The 18,108-nt window shown below is 32.4% G+C and overlaps 4 protein-coding genes across 5 annotated transcripts in view; all 4 read right to left on the bottom strand.

The window, feature by feature from the left end:
• The window catches only part of LOC108915151 (PR domain zinc finger protein 5-like), a gene marked incomplete at its 3' end in the record, with an annotated part of 14,801 nt that extends 10,763 nt beyond the window's left edge, over nt 1-4,038 (bottom strand). Inside the window, exons 1-3 of the mRNA XM_018721118.2 lie at nt 3,886-4,038; nt 3,467-3,766; nt 3,148-3,410 (exon numbers count right to left, since the gene is read on the bottom strand). Of these exons, the coding sequence (XP_018576634.2) occupies nt 3,148-3,410; nt 3,467-3,766; nt 3,886-4,002 (680 nt within the window). The remainder of the gene's footprint in view (nt 1-3,147; nt 3,411-3,466; nt 3,767-3,885) is intronic.
• Nucleotides 4,039-8,574: 4,536 nt separating this feature from the next.
• On the bottom strand, nt 8,575-11,134 carry LOC111692487 (zinc finger protein 710-like). Of its 2 annotated transcripts, none has more exons than XR_002763244.1 (2): nt 8,918-9,316; nt 8,575-8,768 (listed from the first exon to the last, which is right to left on the bottom strand). XR_002763244.1 is itself a non-coding variant. In XM_023456524.1 (2 exons), the coding sequence occupies exon 1, from the start codon at nt 11,129-11,131 to the stop codon at nt 10,445-10,447; it is 687 nt and encodes a 228-aa protein (XP_023312292.1). In that variant the 5' UTR covers nt 11,132-11,134; the 3' UTR covers nt 8,575-8,768; nt 10,357-10,444. The 2 variants fall into 2 exon arrangements, 1 of the variants encoding a protein (XP_023312292.1); XM_023456524.1 differs by lacking the exon at nt 8,918-9,316 and adding an exon at nt 10,357-11,134.
• A 1,982-nt stretch (nt 11,135-13,116) lies between these two features.
• On the bottom strand, nt 13,117-16,642 carry LOC111692486 (RB-associated KRAB zinc finger protein-like). Its single transcript, XM_023456523.1, has 3 exons — nt 16,402-16,642; nt 16,077-16,345; nt 13,117-13,669 (listed from the first exon to the last, which is right to left on the bottom strand). Exons 1-3 carry the CDS (start codon nt 16,561-16,563, stop codon nt 13,117-13,119), a joined length of 984 nt encoding a protein of 327 aa, XP_023312291.1. The 5' UTR covers nt 16,564-16,642.
• Nucleotides 16,643-16,702: 60 nt separating this feature from the next.
• LOC111692485 lies at nt 16,703-17,294 on the bottom strand. Its single transcript, XM_023456522.1, has 2 exons — nt 17,117-17,294; nt 16,703-16,996 (listed from the first exon to the last, which is right to left on the bottom strand). Exons 1-2 carry the CDS (start codon nt 17,231-17,233, stop codon nt 16,703-16,705), a joined length of 411 nt encoding a protein of 136 aa, XP_023312290.1. The 5' UTR covers nt 17,234-17,294.
• Between the last annotated feature and the right edge of the window lie 814 nt (nt 17,295-18,108).

The following is an 18,108-nucleotide window of genomic DNA, read 5'->3' as shown; positions in this document are numbered from 1 at the left end:
GTTTATTTTCTTCGTAAAGAGTTATATTATCATGCTGTTAAAAAATGTTGACGATTTTATTAATTTTAAGGATCAAAAAATGACTGAAAATGTTGCACTTTTTTTGGGTATGTTTTTTTCAAATAACTATTTCAATTTTTATTATTTTTTTGTACTTAATCTGGGGTAGCTAAACACGAATATTATAGCATTTTCGCCTTAGAAGCAAAATAGACCCGTAAATGTTTAGTTTTCTTTCTTTAAAAGTCATTTTCATAAAATAAAAATTGAAATAGTTACATACCCAAAAAAGTGCAACTTTTTCAAAGTCATTTTTTGATCCTTAAAATTAATAAAATCGTCAACATTTTTTAATAGCATGATAATATAACTCTTTACGAAGAAAATAAACCGAAAATCGTTACTGTAGGGCTATCCGCTGAGAAGATCTAGCCAATCTTCGAGAGCGCCTTTTTTTCAAAAAATCAATATATCTCGAAAAATAATTAATATTTTTAAATTTTTCAAAAATGTACTTTTTTGGATTGCCGCGAGCTATGCTTGCCGTAAATAGCAGATATGGGAACGTAAATGTAAACGAGTTATAGAAGAAGAGAAAAGAGAAGATTTTTAACGGTTATTTCGATATATCTCGAAAAGTCACAAAGCAATCGATACCTACAAAAAAATCTGTCGATAGATCATTTTAAAACCTACAACTTCCTCATTTAAAATTTTTCCATAGGTGCTATATTTTTTTAGTTATTTTAGAAAAACCGTTTTTTGCAACTTTACGATTTTTTTTTTAACCATGTTCGCCATATTGGATTGAGTTTAAAGAACAAGAAACTCAATTTAAAATTTAATTTTCTCATATTTTTTTTGACCAATTTCTGCAAATTTAACGTTAAACAGTGACAGAATGCTTGGACTAAAATTGAAGCTTGAAGTTTTTAGTTTCGGGATCTGAAAGTCAAAAATTTTTATCGTAGACCACCTTTGACGATAAACAAAATAATTATGGGACAGCCCTTAACACAAGAAAAAAGATATTAGAGAAAAAACCTGAAAAAATAAAATAACTGAAATTATATCATGTCTCCTCATCTTCCAAGTTTAAATAACTACTTATTTATTATAATTACTATTATTTTTTTTCACAGCTGTCTGATACTCGTGCGATTGATTTGTCGCTGTGTATAGTCGGGTCCCAATACAACATAATATTTATTCTCTAATATAAGTCTGGGTGCCGGCTGACATAAGTGCAATTTACACATAACCTCTCATAACTTCTTGTGTAGCTTAATTGCGTCTAGGCCACCACCTTTTCCCTCTATGAAAGTTTTCGTAACCGCGGCTTTAATCTTCCCATTTTTCATAAATTTGGGGTCCTCGCGAAACTGATGATTTTCACGCGTTGAGCTGGGAAATGGAAAAATATATTTTGTCGGACAATGTGAAAATGTAGTTCTAGACATTTTTTTAAAGCAATCTTGAAAAAAACAGCTGGTTTAGTTGCACTGTAAACTTTTATTTTGATTCCGATACATAAAAATTTATTTATTTTTTTACTTAAAATTCCAGAGCTAAATTTTTAAAATATGGAAATGTACTACTACTTTTTAAGATAAAATTTGCGAATGTTTTTGATGATCGTGTAATGCTAATTCTGAATCATTTAAAATCGAAGTAAATCGGCAACGTGACTACACGAAATTTAAAAGAAAATACCTTAGACAAACGGCCAGCCTTTCTACAGGTGGTATGCAGCTCTAAATCTTGTATTTTGCAACTGAACGTCTTTGTGAATAATCTCTAGTAACTCATTGTACTTTCCAGATGACATACGGAAGTACCGAAAAAATCTCTGTCCATCCAATAACAGTTTGTTTTAATAAAGTTTGAAATTCGCCCTCTACTTTCTGCTTCTGTTAATTGGATGTATCCAAAATCTTGCATGCTTGTTTCTTTGGGGCTTTTCTTCCTCTTTAAATAGAAGGGCCGATAAAAATACCTCTTCCATAGAACTCATTTTCTTAACTATTGAAACAATATTTTCAAATATTCGAATATTTTCAAATAATGCTCTCCTAATAAATTAGATGCTTAATAAACAGTAAAATTTAGATTCAAACAAATAGGTATTACTATACACACAGTATTGATTATGGATAAGAAAATGAAAATCCACATATTTCACTTACTCTGTTATAAAAACTATTTAAAATAACAGATAATACTCAACGATTTCCTAATAATATTTAAAGATTCAAATAATGAGCATTCAAATAAAAACGAAGTCAAGTTGACACTGTCCTCTATTGGCCCTATAAAATTTTTGTTGATTAAGCAACATGAAACACGACCTCTACTAAATAGGACGGTTCACAGTCCATTGAACATTAGGGATTGCATCCTCCGGTTTGTAGATGGTAAAATTATACTTATTTCTTATTTTTATAAATTTTCACTAAAAATACAAATTACAGACAAGATTGCTTGTGAATCATTCCTTCTATTCAATAGAAATAATTTCCTTTTTGTTCAAAAAACCCCTTTTTTTCCAAATTAAAAATTAGGGTTTGCACCCCTTAACCCGGGATTCTTTTGTTTTTTTTTAGGAGTTGTTTTCCCTTTTTTTTCTTTCCAAATTTTTGTTTGGACTTGGGGTTTTCCGGGAATTCCTTTTTTTGGGGGTGAACATGAGGGGTAGTTTGTATCCGTTTTAGAACAATAGAAAAAATTATTCGTTTGATTAGAGAAAAAGCAAAAACTTTTTATTTTTTAAAATGTAAATTCTAATTGTGCCGTGCCGCGATTACGAAAATTTTCATAGAGGGGAAAAAGGTGGTACATTAGACGCAATTAAGCTACACAAGAAATTATAAGAGGTTATGTGTAAGTCGCACTTATGTCATTTGGATCTTCTGTATTCGTTGAGATACTATGATTTGGCCTCAAAAAAATTTTTTATAGTGTTCTTAATACCCATAACAGATTTGAAGCCATACCGATTGTTTTATAATGATCTTACATTTTTTCCCAATAATTAGTTAACCTAACTCTTAACGACTATTCGAAAATTTATTATAATATCGTTTATAACCGACACTATCTCATAATTTGTTACAAATAATTCATCATCAATAGGTAACAGTATCTTACCTTCTTTCCTCATCTTCCGGTTTTATGTCAACACATTCAGCTTTAATGGACATTTTCATCTCGTCAAATTCTTTATCCAGGTTTTCAGTCTTAACGAATAAATCGAGTGGAGACGTATCCATTTGACTTCCTGCGGCGGAACTACCAAAAATACTTTTCATTTTTTCTTCTACCTCTGAGCAATCTTCGAGGAAACTGTTGTAAGTGCACAGAGAAACAAAGCATGGCTTACAAATAGTGGGATCTTTGACGATATTTATATTCTACAAAGCAGTTTCGTTAAGTTATAAAATGTGCAAGTATTTGATATCGTTCGTACCATTTCAGGAGCCAATTTCTCAATAGCTTCAAGTTCCACTTCACGTATGCACCTAAACTCACGTTCTATTGGCTGCATACACAATCGACATATTTTCTGACCGCAAGAAATATCAGCTAACTCGCTTCTCTTTTCCCGCATGTACACTTCTCTTAGGTCAAGCTGTAACATTTTTTCACTATCCGCATAAAGCATTATTGTGTTATCGGTATTTAGACACGTCGATTTAAATTCTGACGCCGCATTTAACTTTCTTCTGCAAACGTTACATATAACCTCTTTGCTCTCGCCATCAAATTTCTGAAACATATGCAACTTCAGACAGAAGGAAAATAACAGTGGCAGGAAATAACAATTAAATACTAAAAGTTAATTTATACTCGAGACTGCTAAGACGTAATCTAATATTTCGTACTTACAAATGTCGGAAAAAGAACATATAAAATGTCTCTGATACTGTTGTCTATCATTTCAAAACTTTCATCGGTTATAATTTTAAGGCAAAGCCTACACGACTTTTCCTTAACATCAGTCATTACTCTGCAACAATCTTCTTTTAAATATAAACAGAAAACATAACGCAGAGACAAAAATACAAAGCACAAATTCCTCAAATCTAACCTAACCTCACGAGAGACCAGTCTCAGAAGCGTCATTCCACACGACGACAACCGTGCCCTGGCACGGGTCGTGTGAATACGCCCATCTATATTTTTTTATCAATGTGAATGAATAGTGGAAATAAGGTCTGTTTATTTACATTTTCAATTATATTTATGTCAGCTTCATTATTTTTGTCATTTCCCATTTTGTTTTATAAATAGATATTTTATATGAAATGTGTACAAATTTTCAATAAAAGCACGAAATCAATTTTAAAAATCATGTTACGACTGGGAACTGGCGCAAGAATGTAAATAAACAGACCTTATTTCCACTATTCGGTCACATTAATTGGCAAGAAGAGCGCCAGAAGAAAGGGCCCTAGCCGGCGGGGCCCAGCCAGGACAAAAGGAGGTCCCACAAAGCGCCTACACCGGCCGCATTTGCGGTCGGGGTAGACGACGGATGGGGCCCANCTTAACATCAGTCATTACTCTGCAACAATCTTCTTTTAAATATAAACACAAAACATAACGCAGAGACAAAAATACAAAGCACAAATTCCTCAAATCTAACCTAACCTCACGAGAGACCAGTCTCAGAAGCGTCATTCCACACGACGACAACCGTGCCCTGGCACGGGTCGTGTGAATACGCCCATCTATATTTTTTTATCAATGTGAATGAATAGTGGAAATAAGGTCTGTTTATTTATATTTTCAATTATATTTAGGCCAGCTTCAGGTTGGACTATAGCTCTTGGGTACCTGGCATATCTTCGTCAAAAATGAATATACAAATTTGAAATTTGAGGTCTCGGGGAGACCTAAGAGCGAACATAATTTCAACTCGCCTCTTCCACCCTAGCAGGTGCGGAGGGGGTGAGGGGTGGTTTTTAGACGAACCCGCAAGAACCCGTGTCCGGGGGTAGTTTTACGAGTAGAATCCGAAAATCGCAAAATAAATAGTGTACGTCTAAAAAAAACCACCCTTCACCCCCTCCACACCCCCTAGGGTGGAAGGGGTGAGTTGAAATTACGTGCGCTCTCAGGTCTCCCCATCTAGAGTACACCCCTAAAATTTCAGATTTTTATATTCATTTTTGACGGAGATATGCCAGGTACCCAAGAGCTATAGTCCAACCCAGCTTCATTATTTTTGTCATTTCTCATTTTGTTTTATAAATGGATATTTTATATGAAATGTGTACAATTTTCAATAAAAGCACGAAATCAATTTTAAAAATCATGTTACGACTGGGAACTGGCGCAAGAATGTAAATAAGCAGACCTTATTTCCACTATTCGGTCACATTAATAAAAAAAACAGATAGGCGTATTCACACGACCAGTACCATGGGACAGCTGTCGTGTGCCACGGTCCGTAAAGAGACGGTCGCCGCATAAGTCAATCAGCCAATAAAAAACAAATACGTCACGAAATACCTCAATTTATCTTCGTTCAACCGTCATCTCTTTCTAACTCATTGCAATTTCCATTAGAAAATAAGAGGAAAATTTAAAATTGTCACTTTTCTTGTACCACGCTCCTTTTAACATAAAATAATAAATTTAATCAGTTATGATTATGGTTAATTAACAGGAATTTTGAGTCTATGAATGTTACCTTTATATACAAACTGAACCTTTACATTGGAATTTAGAAATAAAACGATGAAATGTGAAATTGTCTTGACTACACATCACGATCGGTCACTATTGTTGACGTTTGGTTACATAATTAACCTAAAATCTGTGTTAATTTTATTACAGATATATACTAATATCCATAAACTAATAAAATGAAGAGGGGAAGTGAATATATAAACAATTTAGACCTGTCTTAATATTATCTTGACTCCAAAATAAAAAGTTTATATGATGTTATTGTATCTGGTTTTGTCTTTAGTTAAATTTCAAATATCTTACCAAAGTACTTTATAATAGGCTGCAACATAATTTATTTTTGTACTTACCAACTAGTTTTACAGTTGATGTTCCGAATTAAAAAATTCCTAAGTTTTTACAAATAAACTATACAGTAGTTTTTAGTCTTGAGAGTTTTTTTTCGGTGTCCGGAGTTAATTGGAGGAATAAAATGGAAGGACGAGGAGGAAAAGTTATTCGCACAGAACTTTTCACATAACATTTAATTTTAAGAAAAATTGTCAAGTTTACAATAATATTAAAATCACATTTCGATAGATGGGTACTTAAAATTTCCAATCGCTTTTCTAACAATCACATCAATTTGTTATGCAACAATAACAATAAATTTAGTCCTTTTAAAGTGAATACAATCAGTTAACTAGAAATTTAACATTTAACCTGATTTTAAGTCCTTTTCTTGATGATAAACTTAATAGCTCTGCTTGAAGATTGCATTCAAAGTTTGAGTCTTCAAAATGTGTCCAGTTATATGATTAAACAAATCGCGTCTTTTGCACCATTCCACCCATATCTTTCTAAGCCTTTTATCCTTAGGGAACACATTAAATAAAGTTTTTAAATTGACTTGTTTAGCACTATAAAAATTATTATTGCAAATTACAACACTACACCTCACTCCTGGCATTTTTACGTGGTAAATTAATAGTTTATATTAAACACTACACCATCAACTTATTAAAAACTANTTTCGTAATATTCTCTTGGCTCCAAAATAAAAAATTTATATGTTTTTGTATCTGCTTTTGTCTTTAGTTAAATTTCAAATAACTTACCAAAGTACTTTATAATAGGCTGCAACATAATTTATTTTCGTACTTACCAACTAGTTTTACAGTTGATGTTCCGAATTTAAAAATTCCTAAGTTTTTACAAGTAAACTATACAGTAGTTTTTAGCTTTGAAAGAGTTTTTTTCGATGTTCGGAGTTAAATGGACTATGGAGGAATAAAAGGAAAGGAAGAAGAGGAAAAGTTAATCGCACAGAACTTTTGACATAACATTTAATTTTAAGAAAAATTGTCAAGTTTACAAAAATATTAAAATCACATTTCGATAGATACTTAAAATGTCCAATCCCTTTTCTAACAGTCACATCAATTTGTTATACAACAATAACAATAAATTTAGTCATTTTAAAGTGAATACAATCAGTTAAACTAGAAATTTAACATTTAACCTCTTTTCTTAAAGTCTTTCTTGATGATAAACTTAATAGCTCTGCTTGAAGATCGCGTTCAAAGTTTGAGTCTTCAAAATGTGTACTACAAATATGTCCAGTTATATGATTAAACAAATAGTATTTTGCACCGTTCCACCCATGTCTTTCTAAGGTTTTATCCTTAGGAAACACATTAAATAAAGTTTTTAAATTGTCTTGTTTAGCACTATCAAAAATTATATTGCAAATTACAACACTACACCTCACTCCTGGCATTTTTACGTGGTAAATTAATAGTTTATATTAAACACTACACCATCAACTTATTAAAAACTTTTATCGATAACTAACTAATTACTGCAAAATATCAAAACTATGAAAGATTTACTTAAATACCTGGAAAATGCAAAATTACTAGTAAAGTCGCATGTAAACAAACATGAATTCTAAAAGTTAGTAATATTGTGACGTAGCATGAGTTAAGCCACGCCCATAATTTCTGGCTATTACTGGACCGTCTTTTTTACGGACCGTGGTCGTGTGCAACCACAGATCAAGAAAAGACATAGATACATAATTTATACCTATGTGGCTTGAAGCCAAAATAGTTCATCGGAAGAGTGAGGAAGTTGTGTTTACATTCCCTCATGGGCAGTGGCGTATCATTTTATAGGGGCTGATTGCAACTAAAATAACAAGTTTAATAATTATAATTGTAAATTTTATTTTCCGCAGATAAACTAGGGAAAATATGGTGTAATAGGTATGTTAAGAAAGCGTGTTTTATTTCTTAAGGTATCTATGAGATTATTTAACTTTTCTTCAACCTATTTTATTACTTATGAACTCCACAGTCCCCTACATTTACTTCTTCCTGGAATACGGTTGAGATGATCTACTGACACAATTTTACTCTCATTTATATACAAAAGGAATGATACATTTCATCATACTCTTAAGCTGTTAATTAATATGATTTTCACGAGATTTTAACAAAACAAAGTATTTAAATTCCATTTGGGTAGGTATATCCTAGTTTTAATTTTAATAGCTTATGACACGGTGTAAAATTTGGTATCAACTCTTACATAGAATTTATAAAATTTGTATATAGGAAACTAAAAGATTGACCATATTTTAAAATTATAATTCATTTTTATAGAGTCGGTCCATTAACCCTTCCTATCACAAACACATATGTGTGAATTTATATAAAAAACTAAAAATTAGAACAGGTTTAAATATATATTTTATATAGAATTACATGTAGATTTTTACATTGCGTGTTACGGCTATATTACTGGAGTTAAAGTTTGTCCCTAATAAAGCTGTCAATTGGTTTATTTTTTAGGTTGTCTCTATCGAATGAATGTTATGAATGAAAAAAGACAACCATATTACTCAAATAGAAATTTATTGATTATGAAATAAAATATTTTTTGTTAACTTATGCTTTATCCTAAGAATATTATCCTGCATTTTATTACAAAAGTGGTCAGAGCATATATAGGTATATATAGATATTGTTTCTGTATATGGAATTCCTAAGCTTCTAAACCACTGTCTTCTAATTAGAAGATTTTTCGGAAATCTGTAACATATAAAAAAATCTATTAAATGTTTTACGCCTTGGTTTATCTGATTTACTAATGCTTTTTGGCACTTAAATTTTGTCAAAGCGAAATATTTAAATTTAACCCCAACAGCTTGTTTTATTGCTACGTCTATGATTATTGTTACTTATGGAACGATCGTTGATTTTGTTTCATTTGGTACATATTGCAAATATAGCACTTCTTCGGCATTGTTCAACACTTTTTTCACTGGAAAAAATCTTACTAACAAGCACGAAATCATTAAAAACGCAAAAACATTAGATTACACTACGAAACACAACAATGGCGAACTCGAATTTTCTGGAAAATGTCAAAATTTGAGCGTAAAAGTGGCGCGAAACTTAAATGAACCAATCACAACACGGGGAATAGTAAATATAAACATGAATCATTTGAGATTCAAACAAATACCCTGAATTATTTATCTATGTCTTTTCTTGATCTGTGTGTGCAACGACTCTACGAGGAAACGGAACAGCAAAATGAGCCGGATTTCTCGGTTACAATTTAAACGTGTACAGGGTGATTCAGACATAATGTCATTAATTTCAACCACGTTATCGGAAGACCTAATAAAAATAGGAAATCGAAAAAATCTTACTCGACTCGTTAACTCCCGCTAATTCGGCGTTTTTGACCGGAAACGAGCCAGCAGATCACGGACCGTTCGAACAAACGTTGAAGCGAAACAGATGATTTCCCGTCGTCCTAAATTTTGCAATTACTTTCAAAACCAAAGTGCAGCTAATCCCAAATTTATTAACAAATTGCTACGGACGAATGAGTGTTGTTTTAGCTGTATGGCATTTTAAATAGGTAGGTACTACTCTTTGAAAAGAAATATTGAACATAATATTAAAAACTTGTATTCAATTATAGTTAAAACGTTAACGATATTAAAAATACTAAATTGTAATAACCTGACATTCGAAAACAATTATTATCCTTAGATATTTGTTTTTATTAACAAATAAATATTTAAATACATTCTAAATATTAATATATTTAGAATGTAAAAAAGTATCTTATTCATTCACGTGTCTAAATAAAAACATATGTTTATTCGTTATAGTTCACTACAGATTAAAAACGCATTAAAAGCTAGGCTACTGGCCGAATATTGTGGTACCTTTGCTAATTTTTTCCCGTATTTCCTTAAAATTAGTATGCACATCTATTTTGCTTTAGTTCTTTTATTCATAATATTGTTGCAAAAAAAACTATTAATTATACAGGCTGTTACAAATTCGCTTCCCACTACAGGGATCTCGGAAACGGTAAGAGATACGAACCAGCTTAAATGGGGGCAAAGTTGCGTAATCAGGAGACCAACATTATGTCTCTAAAAAATCGAAACTAACATGATTAGTTTTCGAAATATTTGAAAAAAAAACTTTTGAAAAAAAAATTTATCTATATTAATACACCTGGTTACAGAAGCACATGTAAACTTGTTGGTGTTTTTCAAGATATACTTTACATTTTGCTTCAGTTCAAATATTTATAGTAAGTCTCTAAAATGTCCTAATTTTTTACTGTACTTCAATGGGCGGCACTTCATACCTGCACACATTTTTTTTGCATCGATTGATGTCTCGTCAAAAACTACTTTGCACTCGTGAATGCTTTCTATGCTTCAACACGTGACATTTTATACCACTTCTGTACTTGGATCCACACTATTACTTTTAGAATTTACGCAGCATATTTGTTTCAGTTGATGCCGTTGCAGATGATGCTTGTAGATACTTTCAAAGAGGCAGTTGTTACACTTGTATGTCTGGACCTGAGAAGGATCTCTATGTTTCAGTTGGTGCTGTCCGATATTATTCCTGTACTTAGTTTCGTAATTGCAGTCGTTACACTTGTATGTTTGTACTAGCAAAGGATTTTTATGCTTCAGTTGGTGCTGTTTGATACCACTCCTGTACTTAGTTTCGAAATCGCAGTTCATACACCTGTACATTTGAACCTGCGAAGGATCTTTATGTTTTACTTGATGCTCTTTGAGATAACTCTTAAATTTAGTTTCATAATGGCAATCGAGACACCTGTACATTTGAACTTGTGCAGGATCTTTATGTTTCAGTTGATGCTGTTTTAAATGACTGTTGTATTTAGTTTTGAAATCGCACTTGTTACACCCATACTCTTCAACCTGCGAAGGAACTTTATGTTTCAGTTGGTGCTGTTTAATATTATTCTTGTATTTAGTTTCAAAATCGCAGTCATTACACCGGTACATCTGAACCTGCGAAGGATCTTTATGTTGCAGTTGATGCTTTTCGAAAAAGCTCCTGTATTTAGTTTCGAAACCGCAGTCGTTACACCTGTACATTTGAACTTGATGCTGTTTGAAATTACTCTTGTGTCTAGTTTTGTAATCGCAGTCATTACACTTGTACATTTGAACCTGTGAAGGATCTTTATGTTTCTCTTGATGCAGTTTAATATAACTCTTATATTTAGTTTCAAAATCGCAGTCGTTACACCTGTACATTTGAACCTGTGAAGGGTCTTTATGCCTCAATAGGTGCTTCTGAAGTAATTTCTTATTTTCAGTTTTGTACTCACACGATTCACATTTATATGCTCTCAAATTCTTCTCATGTCTCGTACAGTGTGCCGTAAAACGGATCTCACTTTCAGTTTTGTAGATACATTTATCACATTTGTACAATACTTTGCGTTTCTGCCTGGTTTTCGCTGCTGATCCATTCTCATGTTTACATCCATCCTCTTCTTCATTTTTACAGTTACTCTCCTCGAATGACACAATATCAAAGGTTTGAAGTGGCGTGTCCCTGAAAAAATTCCATATATAGAGTAGTTTTGAAAATCAGGTATTAATTTTAAGGGGTTATGACAATAATTGAATCAACCATAGTACTGATAGCACAATTTTAATTTTAATGATGAACCGATTCAGATCTTTGATAATGTATTTAATTATCAGAAAAGGCATTTGCGAGATACAGACAATTGAAATACGATCTACAATAGGCATGATGACAGATTTTGAAAAACTGTTCTATGATGTTCGGAAGTATTTACTATTTCCAAAAAAATATCTTATTTCTATAGAAAATAAAAGGTTTAGTTGAAAAATATTGACATTTTAATTTCAAGTCTAAATTCACGCAAATACGATCGCTGGTGTCATGGCGTCTACGTGACGTCCCATCTATGTTTGTCAGCAATAAACATAAGGTGCTAATATTTTGTGTTGCAAGATTAATTAGTTAAATAAAAATACAAAGTTACCATAACAGTATACGCATTTTATTTACCCTCAAATTGTACTTTGGTATAACAATGGATACACATTATCTTTCCATGAAGACACATGGAAAAAACATTAAGAAAATCTGATACATAGTTGTCATCAAATGTAACATTATTTCTACTTTTTTATTTGTACTGTAGTTGCAGTCAGCTACACCGATATAGCCCTTCTGAAGCCCTGTTAAATACATTTCATAGCTGCCATCTGCACATAAAACTTCTGGGTCGGTTTTCCTTTTTCCACGTAATTTTTCAAAAGTCTTCATATTTGTGGTACATTTAATTTCAATAATACTGTCGTCACAGATTCCATCCGGCGATCCTGCTATCGTGGGATAGTTTTTGCAAAGCATTATATCACGTTTTTTTAATTTTTTCCCCAAATTGGTACTTACAGATTTCCTCACTTCATCCTCTAACATTCTATCGCGTTTCATGGCCTATGCATCTGAGATTCTTCCTCCCATTATTAACGTGATCATCTCGTCTCTTCAACTTTCAGGTCATCTTCATGTCAATACGAGTTTCTTCAAAAATATATCGCAGGATTGTTCTTTGTATTTCAGCACCAATTTATGCATGGATAAACTTTTGATCACAAATATAGTCTTTTTGATATTTTATTTACTCGCAGTTGTTGAGCTGTCTTTTCTTGCCTTCTTTTAAAAACTTTTCAAGTATCTAACGTTTCCTGATTATGGTTTGGGTAACACAAAACTAAGCAACTAATATTTGGGAAACACAAAATATTTAAACGAAGATAAATACTGCGGATATTGTCAAAGTACAAATGACACAAAATGACATTTACATAGATGTGACGTAATTCGCTCTGATTGGTGTTTAACCTATCACGGCGGCTTGCTATATTTTGTAGTTTTATTTTATAAAAAATATTATCAATCTTGCTCATAATATAAAAATAAATACGTTTTTTATAATCCATGAATCCTATTTCATAAGATAAATACATAAGCTGAAAATTTTTTATCGTTGATCACGTTTTAGAAATCGAAAGAAATCCCTGGGGAAATTTTTTTATAATTTTTGCTTCACTTTCAACAGGTCCACGGGTCTCAATATATTTTTTTNCATGTACATTTGAGCCTGTGAAGGGTCTTTATGTTTCAGTTGATGCTGTTTGAAATTACTCTTGTGTCTAGTTTTGTAATCGCAGTCATTACACTTGTACATTTGAACCTGTGAAGGATCTTTATGTTTCTCTTGATGCAGTTTAATATAACTCTTGTATTTAGTTTCAAAATCGCAGTCGTTACACCTGTACATTTGAACCTGTGAAGGGTCTTTATGCCTCAATAGGTGCTTCTGAAGTAATTTCTTATTTTCAGTTTCGTACTCACACGATTCACATTTATATGCTCTCAAATTCTTCTCATGTCTCGTACAGTGTGCCGTAAAACGGATCTCACTTTCAGTTTCGTAGATACATTTATCACATTTGTACAATACTTTGCGTTTCTGCCTGGTTTTCGCTGCTGATCCATTCTCATGTTTACATCCATCCTCTTCTTCATTTTTACAGTCACTCTCCTCGAATGACACAATATCGAAGGTTTGAAGTGGCGTGTCCCTGAAAAAATTGCATATATAGAGTAGTTTTGAAAATCAGGTATTAATTTTAAGGGGTTATGACAATAATTGAATCAACCATAGTACTGATAGCACAATTTTAATTTTAATGATGAACCGATTCAGATCTTTGATAATGTATTTAATTATCAGAAAAGGCATTTGCGAGATACAGACAATTGAAATACGATCTACAATAGGCATGATGACAGATTTTGAAAAACTGTTCTATGATGTTCGGAAGTATTTACTATTTCCAAAAAAATATCTTATTTCTATAGAAAATAAAAGGTTTAGTTGAAAAATATTGACATTTTAATTTCAAGTCTAAATTCACGCAAATACGATCGCTGGTGTCATGGCGTCTACGTGACGTCCCATCTATGTTTGTCAGCAATAAACATAAGGTGCTAATATTTTGTGTTGCAAGATTAATTAGTTAAATAAAAATACAAAGTTACCATAACAGTATACGCATTTTATTTACCCTCAAATTGTACTTTGGTATAACAATGGATACACATTATCTTTCCATGAAGACACTGGAAAAAACATTAAGAAAATCTGATACATAGTTGTCATCAAATGTAACATTATTTCTACTTTTTTATTTGTACTGTAGTTGCAGTCAGCTACACCGATATAGCCCTTCTGAAGCCCTGTTAAATACATTTCATAGCTGCCATCTGCACATAAAACTTCTGGGTCGGTTTTCCTTTTTCCACGTAATTTTTCAAAAGTCTTCATATTTGTGGTACATTTAATTTCAATAATACTGTCGTCACAGATTCCATCCGGCGATCCTGCTATCGTGGGATAGTTTTTGCAAAGCATTATATCACGTTTTTTTAATTTTTTCCCCAAATTGGTACTTACAGATTTCCTCACTTCATCCTCTAACATTCTATCGCGTTTCATGACCGATGCATCTGAGATTTTTCCTCCCATTATTAACGTGATCATCTCGTCTCTTCAACTTTCATGTCATCTTCATGTCAATACGAGTTTCTTCAAAAATATGTCGCAGGATTGTTCTTTGTATTTCAGCACCAATTTATGCATGGATAAACTTTTGATCACAAATATAGTCTTTTTGATATTTTATTAACTCGCAGTTGTTGAGCTGTCTTTTCTTGCCTTCTTTTAAAAACTTTTCAAGTATCTAACGTTTCCTGATTATGGTTTGGGTAACACAAAACTAAGCAACTAATATTTGGGAAACACAAAATATTTAAACGAAGATAAATACTGCGGATATTGTCAAAGTACAAATGACACAAAATGACATTTACATAGATGTGACGTAATTCGCTCTGATTGGTGTTTAACCTATCACGGCGGCTTGCTATATTTTGTAGTTTTATTTTATAAAAAATATTATCAATCTTGCTCATAATATAAAAATAAATACGTTTTTTATAATCCATGAATCCTATTTCATAAGATAAATACATAAGCTGAAAATTTTTTATCGTTGATCACGTTTTAGAAATCAAAACAAATCCCTGGGGAAATTTTTTTATAATTTTTGCTTCACTTTCAACAGGTCCACGGGTCTCAATATTTTTTTTGGCAATCCAATCTGTCAGCTCTTTTAGTTTAATTCATCCTCTTTGAATTGAGCTGTTCAAGACCTTTATAAATTCCAAAATTGCGTATTTGAGGATTTCTGTTACACCTGAGATTGATATTGAAGATATTTTCATTTCTTTAACATTCTGTCAGGAGTTCAAATGGCTGCGATTTTTCTTTCATCGTGAATTGTCAATTAAAGAATAAATTTTGCATTAAATCATTTTTTTTAAATTGAAGTTTTTTTCGCAAAAATCTATATATTTTCTTCATCAAAAAGTGTCGTGAAAAAAAATGAATATTAGAATTTTTTTTTTGGCAAAACAATTCTTTTCGGAAATATATTTTTTACAATATTCACAATGCTATACAAATATAAAATAAAGCGGTCCTTTTTTTTTAGTGCAGTTTCCACCTTGTTTTCAAACGTCGATTTAAAAATTAATTGCAACAAGTTGTATAGCCCCAATCAATTGCTGTATTTACTTCTATCTCTCTAAAGATCTACCTTTTCATTCAAGAAAATTTCAATTTCTGTCCAAAGTTAATAAATTGATTGAATGAATGGAATTTAGTATAGCATTCTTTGTACCCATATCTGACTCGTAGCCATTCTGATTGTTTTATAACGATCTTACGTATGTTCCCAATAATTTGTTAACCTAACGCTTAATGATTATATAAAAGTTTGTACGATATCGTTTATAATGGACAATCTCATAATTTGTTACAATTAGTTTATCACCAGATGGTACATATTTAATCATATAAATCACAAAATGTCCGAACCACGGGCTGCCTTTTTTTAAATTAATGTTAAAATAGTCTCCTCTTACCTCGTTTCTTCATCTTCCGTTTTTATGTCGACATATTCAGCTTTGATCGACATTTCCATCTCGTTAATATCGAATTTCTTTTCCAGGTTTTCAGTCTTAACGAATAAACCAAGTGGAGACGTATCTATTTGACTTCCTGTGGCTGAGCTATCAAAAATACTTTTAATTTTTTCCTGTACTTCCCAGCAATTTTTTAGGAAACTGTTGTGGGTGCACAGAGAATCGAAGCATGTCTTACAAACAACGGGATCTTTGATGATATTTATATTCTACGAAGCAGTTTAGTTAGATTATAAAATATGCAAGTAATTAATATTGTTCATACCATTTCAGGTGTCAATTTCTGAATAGTTTCAAGTTCCTCTTCACATATGCACCTAAACTCACTTTCTACTGGCTGCATACACAATCGACATATTTTCTGACTGCAAACTAATTCACTTTTCTTTTCCTGCATGTACACTTCTCTTAGGTCGAGCTGTAACATTTTTTCGCTATCCACATAAGGAATAATTGTTTTATCGGTATTCAAACACGTCGACTTAAATTCTGAAGCCGCATTTAACTTTCTTCTGCAAGCGTTACATATAACCTCTTTNATAAAATATGCAAGTAATTAATATTGTTCATACCATTTCAGGTGTCAATTTCTGAATAGCTTCAAGTTCCTCTTCACATATGCACCTAAACTCACTTTCTACTGGCTGCATACACAATCGACATATTTTCTGACTGCAAACTAATTCACTTTTCTTTTCCTGCATGTACACTTCTCTTAGGTCGAGCTGTAACATTTTTTCGCTATCCACATAAGGAATAATTGTTTTATCGGTATTCAAACACGTCGACTTAAATTCTGAAGCCGCATTTAACTTTCTTCTGCAAGCGTTACATATAACCTCTTTTCTTTCTTCAAATTTCTGAAAAATATGCAACTTAAAACAGAAAGAAAATAACTGTGGCAGAAAATAACAATTAAATACTAAAAGTTAATTTACACTCGACTGTTAAGACGTAATCTAATTATAATTCACGTTTACCAATTTCAGCAAAAGACCATCTAGAATGCCTCTGATAATGTTGTTTATCACTTCAAAACTTTCATCGGATATATTTTTAAGGCAAAGCCTACACGACATTTCCTTAACATCAGTCATTAACACAATCTCCTTTTAAATATAAACAGAACGCAGACAAATATACAAAGCACAAAGCCGTCAGTCGTCACTTATAACCTTCTTGGCTTATTTTCTATTTCTCATAATCTTATATGACAACAGCATTGGCAGTGCTGGCTGGCACTAATGGCAATGGCAGCGCATCTAGTAGTTTATGGGTTATGGTTAGCAATAGAGATGGGCGAAACATGACGATCCGGCTCGCCGTACTGACACGAGACCGGTGTGTCCCAGTCCCTTCGTTCCTTCACAGAGTCACTCCACACGTCGGTCGTATCATAGCACAGGTTGTGGAATACGCCTATCTATATATTTTTATTAATGTGACCGAATAGCAGATTTAAAGGTCTGTTTATTTATATTTTCAATTATAATTAGGTCAACTTTATTATTTTTGTCACTTTTCATTTTGATTGAAATTGATATTTTATATCAAATCCGTAAAATTTTTCAATAAACGAAGGAAATCAATTTTAAAAATCTTGATACCACTGGGAACTGGCGCAAGAATGTAAATAAGCAGACCTTATTTGCACTATTCGGTCACATGAATGAAGGCAATACAGTTTGGCATGAAGGTCTACTGATGAAAATGCTCACCAACCAATATCCCATATCCTTTACCAAACTCATAAAATCCTACCTACACCACCGAAAATTACGCATCCAAATCCAAGATTCCCTTTCCACCACCCGTCCCATGGAGGCCGGTGTCCCCCAGGGCACCGTCCTGTCCCCACACCTATACACCATTTACAACTCCGACATCCCACATCCCCCCAACACCAACATATACTTATACGCCGACGACCTGACAATCACATCCCAATCCGTAGATCCTAGATATTCCGTCT

Source organism: Anoplophora glabripennis, unplaced genomic scaffold, assembly GCF_000390285.2.
Source record: "Anoplophora glabripennis isolate ALB-LARVAE unplaced genomic scaffold, Agla_2.0 scaffold1703, whole genome shotgun sequence".
NCBI classification, from domain to species: Eukaryota; Metazoa; Arthropoda; class Insecta; order Coleoptera; family Cerambycidae; genus Anoplophora; species Anoplophora glabripennis.
Note: the sequence above shows the minus strand (reverse complement) of the source record. Positions and strands in the feature narration are given on the sequence as shown.